The sequence below is a fragment of the Cucumis melo genome, chromosome 4 (genome assembly GCF_025177605.1).
Source record: "Cucumis melo cultivar AY chromosome 4, USDA_Cmelo_AY_1.0, whole genome shotgun sequence".
NCBI classification, from domain to species: domain Eukaryota; kingdom Viridiplantae; phylum Streptophyta; class Magnoliopsida; order Cucurbitales; family Cucurbitaceae; genus Cucumis; species Cucumis melo.
Genome location: NC_066860.1, coordinates 18,669,624 through 18,681,283, shown reverse-complemented (window position 1 = coordinate 18,681,283; position 11,660 = coordinate 18,669,624). Strand labels below are relative to the sequence as shown.

Below are 11,660 nucleotides of genomic sequence, written 5' to 3'. Positions count from 1 at the left end.
AAATGTGATTTAAATATAAAAAATATGAATGTGGATTCATATTTGAAAGCTCAGAATTGATGGAAATGATTAAAGTTGTAAAAGTCAAAGAGTTGACTTTTGACTTTAAAAAGTCAAACTTTGACCAACAATATTCAAATGTAATATGAATTTCGAGAAAATGAATGCAGATTCATGCTCGAGAGGTTAAAATTAGTCTAGACAAAATAACAAAAAGTCAAAAGTCAAAGTTAGACTTTGACTATTTGGACCTTTGACTAAAGTTAGTGAGAAAATCTAAAATTTTGTTGGTTAACCTCGTTAACTTTAGTGGACAAGGTGTTGACTTGAGAAGTTGAAATTGAACCCACTAAGTTAATGGATTGTGTGTTGTAGGGCTATAGTGTTGCATGGGCATCCAATTTTGCATGTCAATTTCTTATAAAAACGAGTCTTACAATTCATTTGATGGGTTGGAATTTTAGGCTCTCATAGAAACTCGGCTAGCCATTTTCTTCTTAAAAATTTCTTCACTGAAAAGAAATTTGATTTCTCCCAACATTCAACAGTAATCCAAGTTTTTCATCTTTTTTCTCTCTCTCGATTTTCTTCATTCATCGGGTCCTACAACCTAGTTTTGAGTCCAAATAATAGCTGGTCAATACTAGTGTTGGTCCCATTCGTGTTTAGAGAAAAAACAAGCAGTAATCACAGAGCTACTGAGGTATGTATTTCTTTAGCCCTACTACTAGAAAAATGGCCTACGACGATAGTTAAATTTTGTCATATTTAAAATTCTTGACAGTTATTTTTAGTCATTATTCCACATGTCAATGAAAGTTTATTATGATAGTTTGAAAAAACTGTCATAATAAGTGTTTTCATGACAGAAAATAAATTTTATGGTTTCCTTTTAATTATTAAGACCAATTAGGGTAAAGTTTCAAATTTGGTTTCCGTTGTGCATGACCAAAAACCATCACCTATATTATAAATAGACATTAATAAATCACTAATAGACACTAATAAAAGTTTATCAATGTTTTTCATTAATAGAATTTGAAATGTTGCTATATTTCGTAAATATTTTGATTCATTTTGTTATATTTAAAAATGTTCTTAAAATTAATTACAAATATTTTAACTTATAACAACTCAAATTTATTTAATAATTTCTAAAAAAGTATTAACAAAAAAGATGATCATCCAACTGTCAACATTTATATAAAAAAAATAATCGTTAATTTTCATAAATATAAACAAAACATTAAAATATTTACGTCTGTGTAACAAAATCAAGAATCTTATGATATTTTCATAAATTTCAGGCTTTTCCTTGAATATTGCGCACGATTTTCACTTTTTTCTTCTTCTACATATTTGTGATTTATTCATCTTTTCTTCCATATTATTAACTTATTTTTCATTTCCCACTTGTTCTTGTTCGTAATTTCTTCATTTCCTCTTCTAGAATTTCTTCCTTCTTCGTCATCTCTCATATTTTTTCTTTCTTTTTTCACTTCTTCAAATTTCTACTTGGTAAACGATATTGGTCATCTCTCATATATTTCTCTTCCAAATCTAAACGATCTTGGTCCAAGATCGAGTACCAAATATAAAAAATCTTGGTATACACGATCTTGAACAAAAATCGTTCAAATCTTAGTACACAATCGTTTAGTACACAATCGTTTAACTCTTGGTACACGATTGTGTACCAAATCTAAATGATATTAGTATACAATCTTGTACTAAATATAAATGGTCTTGGTACACGATCGTCAACCAATATTGTTTAGATTTTATACTTAGTCGTTTAGCTCCTAGTACATGATCGTATACTAATATCATTTAGATTTGGTACACAATCGTGTACCAAGAGTTAAACGATCGTGTACTAAGATTTGAACGATTTTTGTTCAAGATCGTGTATCATATAATACATGATTACGTATTATGATCATTTAGAAGAAGAATTACATGCGCACCTGTGGCTTATTAATCATGTGTTAACTGGGATATTTTTGGTATTTTTCGGGAAATTGTTTTATACATAACAAATATTTTGCTGGTTTGTTATATTTTTTAAAAAAAACCGGAAAAATAATTGTATAATGAAGATAGAGCTAAATTTCTTTTAATATATGTTATTTCTATGAAATTGAGGACTAAACGAAAAAGAAAGTCTATAACAAAGTGTCATTAACAAAGAGTTTTTATTGTTATGAGTTAAAAGGGAATTGGAGGAAATTGTAGAATTAGATGTTTTATTTTTTCCTTTATAGTTATGGAGGAGAGGATGAAGATTTAAATATGGTGTGGGCATTGGAAATATATAGTAGAAATGAAATATGTATGTATTTGAGAAAGTAATTTATAGGAAAGTTTGATAGTTGGGTGTGATGTGGAGACGGAGAGTTTGAAATGGGTGGAAGTTAATTTTATTATGAACGAAAGGTGACCACTCACTCTATATATGGAACCGTAATAATATATAATAGACACGAGAATTTGATGGGAAGGAGAAATGTTAACTTTGTATTTGTTTAGTTTAGGAGCTGTCCTTTTTGGCCTTAATAATAATAATAATAATAATAATAATAATAATAATTGATTGATTGATAAAATTCAAAAAAGGGTATTATAGTAATTTCAAAACTCTCCCACTTCACTTCCCCCACGACCCAAATTTCTAACTTCTAAATACACAGAGGGGAGAGATTACTAGAAATTCACAGAACCAACAACTCACCCGCTGTGTTTTCTTCTTCTCCACATTCACTCTCTCCAATCCAATCCTTTCCAATTCAATTCAATCTAAGAGGTATCACACCCTTCTCCTTCTAAATTAGGTTTTATCCCTTCCTCTTTTACATCTCTTCTCTCTTTATTTCCTACTTTTCTTCTTTCTATTTCTCCCTACTATATTAGTTTTCTCCCTCACCTTCAAAATTTTGTTCATTCTTTGCTTCTTTTCTCTACTTCTTTTCTTTTTTATTATTGAATTTTGTACTTTTAAGCAACTTCATTTGATTGCCTACAGATAAAGCTTGCGTCTCTCCCATCCTTTTACTACCGCAACAATTCCCCTAATCTGCTTTACCATTGGTTGTCGTTGCTCTTGTTGTTTACTGGAATTTGTGTCAAAGAGGCCATGGCTGTACCGACTATAGCTTTGTATACCAGCCCACCCAGTACTATTTGTTCCTCGCCCCACCCTTGCCAGATCAACTCTCATGCTTCCTGTGATTTGGAATTTACTTCTCGGTCCTCGTCCTTGGCGTCTTCCACCGCCGCTTCATCGCAAAAACCCATGGTCGGCGGGTTGTCCAGTCTCTTCTCTTCAAGTGCGCCCAGGCACTCCTCCTCGTCCGCTAGCATTTCGAGTGGTGGAGATGAATTGGGTTCTTTTAGGCATGATAAAGGGGATGAGCTTAAAGAATTCAGTTCCTCGTTCCGTTATTCCCCAAATAAATTCATTGGCTCGTTTTTCAATCGGGATCAGAGCCCAGTATCTGTGTTCCAGGGTCCGGTTTCCTGTGGTAGTTGTGGCCTTGGGTCGGCTTCGAGAACCCCTCCACTGTGGACTGTAAGGGAGAGGAGCGGGGATGGTAGTTTTCATGGACGAGGAAGTACCAACAGGTTGTTTAGTGGGTTTGCGAGGAATGCATTGGGGTCATGTGTGGATTATGATTCCCCGAGATTGGAGGTGTCTAGTGACGGATTAGATGTGGGCTCTTCTGCTTTGTTTGGAGATGAACTGACTTTCAATATGGAGGACAACATTACGGAAGGTAACTCTGAGTCATATGCGAAGGATTTGCTTCTAAGTGCACAATCAAAGCACAAAATCTTTTGTGATGAGTTTGTGGTCAAGGCCTTTTTTGAGGCCGAGAAAGCACATAGGGGACAGGTAATGTTATCTATTGATATTAACAGTTTTGTGATTGCGTTGAGTGCTAACAATATTCATTAAGACATTTCCTTTTTTTGGCGTTCTTGTTCTTCTGTAGATGCGTGCAAGTGGCGATCCTTATTTGGAACATTGTGTGGAAACAGCAGTGATGCTTGCGCTTGTTGGTGCTAATTCCACAGTAGTTGCTGCAGGGCTTTTGCACGACACAATTGATGATTCTTTTGTGACTCATGACTACATATTGGGAACTTTTGGAGCTGAGGTTGCTGATTTGGTCGAAGGGGTAAGACGCTGCACCATCCGCACTTTCTTTGTTATCAAATAGATGGCTTAGGCTTAGGCTTAGGCATAGAATCATAATGGCAAAAACTTGTTATGTTTTCTTATGAAGAAAATTGCACTGGTCTTAAATTTGGGGTAAATTTAACGTTCACACTATAGGTTTTTGGATAAGAAAACTCTTTTGCATATTTCATTTTTCTATACATTCTTACTATATTTTTTGCATTGATTGGTGAAAGAGATATATTATTTCTCATCAGTGAATGGGTATTTATCACAATTCATTTAAGATAACCAACTAACAGCTTCATAACTCATATCAGATAACACTCATCTCTTTCTAGAATTAGAGATCTGATATGAAACCCCTAGGCATTGGATCTAAGAACCATATTAAACAACAAGACTCAAAGAACACAACCCCAACAGCCCCAAATCGATTTGATTTCAACCCCTAAGACTAGATTCAAGTTACTTAGGTGATCTAAGAAACCGAGGATTGGACAAAGTTAGAAATTACCATCAACCCACAATCTTCAAAGCACTCCACAAGCAAGACAGATCAATTCTCACTTGAATGCTCGAAATATTCATGCATTCTATCTCAAGAACACACAAGAACAAAATTCTACATTTTAGAATTTTCAAATATCATTTCATCCCAATTTTCTTTTAAAATGTAGAAATTACAACTCTATTTATACTAATTAAATTATTAAATGAAAGGTCACGACATTTAATTTGATGTCCGTTCAACTACTATAATAAATGAAAACAAACATTAAATAAATACATAAATTTTTAATAAACATTTAATTTTATGACTTTTGGGTTGTCCAAATAACTCTTCAACTTCCAGGCATTGCATCTTTTCAACTTCTTTCATTTGATTTAAATCTGATTTCTTTGTTTGTATCAAGATTTGAATGGTTCCACTTTCACCCACTCCCGAAAAGGAAAGGAAAGAACAGAAAAGAAAAGAAAACATTGTCAGATGAGGAATGAGATCCTAATCTAGCACTTTTTTGTTTTTTATTTTTACCTTTGTTTTAGGTGTCGAAGCTAAGTCATTTAAGCAAGCTTGCTCGAGAACATGATACAGCCGAAAGAATGGTTGAGGCAGACCGCTTGCACACCATGTTCCTTGCTATGGCTGATGCAAGGGCTGTTCTCGTAAAGTTAGCAGACCGTCTACATAATATGATGACTTTAGATGCATTACCACCGATCAAACGGCAGAGGTTTGCAAAGGAGACTATGGAGATTTTTGTTCCTTTGGCTAATCGTCTTGGAATCTACACTTGGAAAGAACAGCTAGAAAACATGTGCTTTAAGCATCTTAACTTGGAACAGCATAAAGATTTGTCCTCCAAGCTATTGGGTTTATATGATGAAGCAATTATATTATCTGCAACTCAAAAACTAGAGCGAGCTCTTAAGGATAAAGGAATCTCTTACCATGACGTTACTGGGCGGCACAAAAGTGTCTACAGCATTCACCGCAAAATGTTGAAGTACGCCTTCAGCCATTCAGCTGTCTCATTTTCTCTTCATCTCTGCAAACTATTATTTTCTTCAGCTTGTGTTCAGGAGATTGATTTTCAGTTCGATTGTAATTTGTTTTGTAGAAAGAATTTGACTGTGAATGAAATCCATGATATTCACGGTTTGAGACTCATTGTTGAAAATGAAGAGGACTGCTATGAAGCATTGAGAATCGTTCATCAGTTATGGCCCAATGTACCGGGAAAGCTCAAGGACTACATTAGTAAACCGAAGTTGAACGGGTATTCATCTAAAAGCAATATTAAGGGCTTCATGCATACTCTACATTTTTTTTTCTCTTATAGTAGTTGCTGGTATTCAGGTATCAATCTATACACACAGTAGTGAGGGGTGAAGGCGATGTTCCACTTGAAGTTCAAATTCGAACCAAGGAGATGCATTTGCAAGCCGAGTTTGGGTTTGCAGCTCATTGGAGATACAAGGAAAGTGATTCTAAGCACTCTTCGTTTGTGCTTCAGATGGTTGAATGGGCTAGATGGGTTCTCACCTGGCATTGTGAAACCATGAACAAAGATCGACCTTCTATTGGTTCTGTCAAACCACCCTGCAAGTTCCCTTTTCACTCGTCTGATTGCTCCTACTCTTACAAACCTCGCTACTTTCAGGATGGACCTCTGTTTGTCATAATGATTGAAAACGAAAAGGTCTACAATTATTATTCAAGTTGTTTCTGTTAAGTTTGTTATCTGGCTTTGGTGCGGAAGTACGACTTTTAACAATTGGAAACTGCTTTGTTTTGGTTATCACCAGATGTCGGTCCAGGAATTCCCAGCTGACGCGACGATGATGGATCTTTTAGAAAGAGCAGGAAGAGGAAGCACAAGATGGGCTCATTATAGGTTCCCGATGAAGGAAGAGTTGAGACCAAGACTGAACCATGAACCTGTGAGTGACCCCAAGTGCAAGCTGAAGATGGGTGATGTGGTGGAATTGTCCCCACCAATACCCGACAAGTTGTTGGTTGAATACCGGGAAGAAATCCAGCGAATGTACGAGGGAGGCTTTACTGTAGCAACACCACAGCCTGCGGGTTGGAGGAGCTGACAGTTGTTTCGTTGCTCCTATGCTATGATTACACCACAAATATCATGCTCAAATTGTGGATCAGATTCTCTTGTAGATAATTATAAATATTTGTACATATCTGGTATGCATTCAATGTAATCGGGTTTCAACTGTTATGATATATGCTTTAGATTACTACTTGTGATGTACTGATTATTAGCATTTGCTATGTTTATATAATTTTATTTGCCTTTTAAGGATTTCAAGGCTAAAGCTGCACTATTTCAAAGAAAATTCATTAGTTCCAAATGAAGAGTAGATTTCATACTCATTTATTCAAGCCGATATCAATGCATTTTAATCCATATCTGGTGGGAACAATACAAGATTATAAAAGTCGTACAAAATTAGGAATTCAAATCGGTTTTGGTTCTCATCTCCAGAGGAATTCTTGAACAGAACTTTGCCAAGAAAGCCCAAGAATCAACATCATTAAGATCCCTGCAAGTCCCCAAGAGGAGCTCCCAATTTTAAGAACCCATGAAGGATGATCTGAAGGGAGAATTGCAGAATCTCTGGATGTGGATGAGCAAGATGATGATGTCTTAATGGCAATTATAAGTCCCAAAAGAACTAGTGGAACAACAAATCCAGAGCTCCAACTGGTTTCATAGGATCTTAATGGTGAGAGCGCCACTGCAGAAGCAAGAGCCAAAACAATGGCCAGTGGTCTCAGAGACGAGTTCTGGTTCACGTAAGCGCAGTAGTTACTATCCATGATTTTGGGTTTTATCAAAAAAAAAAAAAAAAAAAGTTGCTGCTTGTTGTTGAGCAAAAACTAGATGGGGAAAGAGGAGACTTTTATAGGGAGGAAAAAATAGTGGGCATGGATGAAGTAATCTATGTGGAAAGGCTGTTATCAGATGATGAGCGTAGCCGTCCAAAAAGCGGAAAAAAGTAGAAACATGAAAGGAGCTATTTTATTTATAATCAACAACTGTGAAAAGTGTCTTTGGCTTGGAAGTAAGGCATCTTTCATATTCATGGCAACACTTTGCATATAGTTTTCACACTCACTATACCTCCAAAATGCAACCTTTAACAGAAATTTTCAAAAAATAAATAATAATAAATAAATGGTTTATTGATGTGTATATCTTTGCAGGTCAGTACATCTCCTTGTGTGTGCATTTGGGCTGATCATACAGTCGAGAGAACACAATGATATGGTGTAATGATGTGGTGTGGAGTTGCGTACATTTTGATGCCTAATATATCACTTGATTATTTTGTATGGCTAAACACACAAGATTGTCTACCTTGTGAGATGGTGATGGTGATGGTGTAGGTATGCTATCGATTGAAGTCCATGGTCTCAGATGCACATTAGCAATATTAGAGTGGGTTGTTTAGATTGCAATATAGTCAATGTGTCGAATCATCTAATGCACGATCTAGGATTACTTTGGTCTTAGCTCGTGGGATTTGGTGTGAGCAGAGGCAACATTATTCGACATCATGTTTATGATAATCATACAAAAGAGCAAAAGAGACTACAATACAAAAACAAAACAAAAAAAACAAAGACGTCTCCATTTTTGTCAACATGACATGAACTCAAGGCCTCTGTTTCTATTTTTTAAAAAAAATGAAGAAAAGAAACCCGGTTTCTAAAAACAGAGTAATCTGTTTCTATATCCCAATTCTCATCTCTCACAAAAATCACAATTCCCTCTAAACCTCAGCTTCGATGTCTTCTCCTTCTTTCTCTTCCATTTTCCATGCCTCTTTCTCTCGATCCTTCTACATCTTATCCTCTCCCTCTCTATTTCAGTACTCAAAACATGGTTTAGACCTCATACTCTGCAACTTGTCACCAAGCAGCATTTGGATTGACACAGGTACAAAAATGCAATTCTGGACATCAAACAAACAAACCCGAAAAGGCCCTGTGCTGTTCTAATCCATTGCTTCGGTGGGAACTCCAAATCCAAATGGCAATTCCTTTCCCAAGTTAGAGACTTGTCAAGATGCTTCAATTTGTACATACCCAGCACCAACAAAACCGACATGTCGGATGTGTTTCAAGCGATTTGTGTAGGAGAAGGACTGAAAAGATTGGGTGTGGAGAAGCATAGCATAGTGGGGAAGGGGATCAGATATGGAGGGTACGTGGCATATCGGATGGCTGAGATTTATAAGTGATGATCGAAAGGGGAAGCAGCTTAAGAAGATAGTAAGGGATATAGTGGATCTTGTACTAGAAACACCACAGCATTAGAAGATGCCGATGAAGTTGTTTATATAGAGGTCATCATCCAAGTTTGTTGCCAGATTGCTTTCTCAAAGAGTTTTTTTTTTTCCTCTTCTTATTCAATTGTAAGTCTTCAATTGCATAGGTAAGACAACAGAATTTGGGGGTGATAGGATAGGAAAGTGTTATAATTTGGGGGTGACAAAGAGAAAGCTACTGAATAGGTAAAACAACAGAATCAAACTGGGTTTCAGCTTTGTGTTTGTGTGTTAACATTAATATTTATATTATTATTGCCTTTGTTAAGCAATATTTTTGAGGTTGAAAATTGCAGGCATTTGGGGAAGAAATCAAATAAAATCAAAGTTGCATATTTTCAAAGGACAGTGGATATGCTGTCAACAATAACATTGATTCACCTAAACTCTTGAATGCATTTATACTCTCTTTTCTCTCCTAATCTTAACTTGTTCCTAAAATGTTGCTTCACTTATAATTGCCTTTTTCTTTAAATGATCTCAAATTAATACAACTCTAAGGGACTGTTCTTTTTGCAAATAATCCAAAAATTATCCCCAACTTAGATGCTATATGCTACCTACAACATTATTCTGATTTAAGAAATAAAAAAGATTTCTAAAATGGTTGCGTTTCTTTTGAAGGATTTGTTGATGAGAGATATATTCAATGAAGGCATCCATGAATATTTGGATGCATATTCTACAATAGTATGAAAGTGGATAACTTGGGTGCTCATTTCAAGAAATATATTCAAACAAGTTGCCAATTTGGAGGATTGTTCAATTGGCTTAGATTTTTGGAGGAAAAAAAGGTTAATCATACGAAGTTGAATTACCTATCATGTTTATAAAAAAAATATAAATTTAGGAGAATTGTATCACTTAAAATTCTACTGAAGTTCTAGTAACTTAAATTGGACTAACTCTTAAGACTTTATTTTGTAGTCATCAGTGCATCACACATGATCTTTCTATTCTTATTGGATCGAAATTTCTTACCACTTCATAGAAACGTAGGTCTATGTAGTTGATTTAAAATGAAATAATATGAAAGTAATTATAAAATATCAATGAATAGTCTAAATTAATTAGCTTAATTTGATATAGTTATTAATTTAAGAATGATATATTTATGGGATATTTTGAGAAATAACATCTTTTTGGTTTTATATTTCTAAAGTAGCATAGTTTGAGAAAACTCATAATTTTATTTTGTCTTTTTTTTTTTGTCAATCTATCGGCCGAGATTGACCCTGAGACTATTCCCAAATTTTAAAAACTATTTCAAAGGTCTTTTTCGATCCATCTCGAGTCAAGTGTGTCACCGAGATAGTGCGTTTATTATTAAAAATTTGAAAATAAAGGGATATATCAAATGACCAAAATACCTCTGACAATCCGACCATTTAATATCCTCACAAAACCTTAAACCCTAAACACTTTTATCATTTTGCCCGAGAACTAAGCAAGAACTCCCAAAAGTTTTCGAACTTCCTTGATTCTTACATCTCCAAATTTGAAGAACCCACCCTCGAACTGAAATTGGTTAAGATGGAATTACTTTGAACGATTTCATAGTTTATGTCTTAGTTTTTAGTTTATATTTTTAGTTTTTAGTTTGAAATCTAAGGCGGATGGAAAATCTATAGTTTTGGTGCTTTGATTTAATGGAACACGAGACACATGCATAACGAAAAAATGAATCTATTTTACTCTTAATTACATCTAAACAATTTAGAAATTAACATGCTTAGATTACTCTAATTAAATGAAATAAGGTTAAAGGAAAAACATACATTTGAAGCTTTCCAATCCTCGTAATCTCCTCACAAACACGAACACAGGACCACCACTAGAGTTTGTCGGCTATTTTTTAGACTTAGATAAGTGAAGGAAATTGAGAGAGAATGATGGAAAATGGAAGGTGGGACTTAGGTTTGAGATTAGAGATATATATTTTTGGGAGAATTTTGTAATTGCCTTTAAATAAGCTAATTACATGAAAAATTGCATGTAATTAGTTTATTACATCTCATGTGGCCACTTATCCCACTAACTTTAGTCCAAGAGCAATATGGTCATCTGATCATTCAAGTCAAAGTCAAATTTTGATTTTTTCAAGTCAAAAGTCAATCTTTTGACTTTTTACTATTTATTCGTTTTGACTAACTTCAACCTTTCGAGTATAAATCCGCATTTATTTCCTTGAAATTCAAATCACATTGAATATAAAGCTGGTCAAAGTTTGAGTTTTCAAAGTAAAAGGTCAACATTTTGACTTTTTACAACTTTGACCATTTCCATCAATTTCGAGCTTCCGAATATGAATATGTATTCATATTTTAATATTTAAATCACATTTAAACATCAAGCTCTATCTTAAATTGATAATTGATGGTTATATCACATATATTCACCGGTTTCTCTTATTTTTACCTAATTTGAACAATTCGAAGTATTCTAACATATTGTTCTAAGTTAATTCCATATGAGTTAGCAGGAAAACCTAATGAACAGATAGATCATGGGCTCTAACGATCGAGATTAACTGGCTAAACCCTTTTAGATTGAGGTAATCAACATTCGTTAACTAAGGGTCCTTCTACTAAAGTCTCGTAGTTGCACACCCCTCACTATA

The 11,660-nt window shown here is 34.6% G+C and overlaps 1 protein-coding gene across 1 annotated transcript; it reads left to right on the top strand.

Annotated features, from left to right (window-relative positions):
* Positions 1-2,677: 2,677 nt before the first annotated feature.
* On the top strand, positions 2,678-7,005 carry LOC103501986 (probable GTP diphosphokinase RSH2, chloroplastic). The gene is made up of 7 exons (XM_008465772.3): positions 2,678-2,803; positions 3,023-3,892; positions 3,993-4,178; positions 5,231-5,691; positions 5,806-5,964; positions 6,045-6,387; positions 6,494-7,005. The coding sequence occupies exons 2-7, from the start codon at positions 3,134-3,136 to the stop codon at positions 6,785-6,787; spliced, it is 2,202 nt and encodes a 733-aa protein (XP_008463994.2). The 5' UTR covers positions 2,678-2,803; positions 3,023-3,133; the 3' UTR covers positions 6,788-7,005.
* The last annotated feature ends 4,655 nt before the right edge of the window (positions 7,006-11,660 follow it).

Bases quoted from the DNA above. Each gene is read 5' to 3' on its own strand.
- LOC103501986 (XM_008465772.3), top strand. From the start codon at position 3,134: ATGGCTGTACCGACTATAGCTTTGTATACCAGCCCACCCAGTACTATT. The intron at 4,179-5,230 runs GTAAGACGCTGC...CCTTTGTTTTAG, and splicing joins TTGCTGATTTGGTCGAAGGG to GTGTCGAAGCTAAGTCATTT. The intron at 5,965-6,044 runs GTATTCATCTAA...GCTGGTATTCAG, and splicing joins AGTAAACCGAAGTTGAACGG to GTATCAATCTATACACACAG.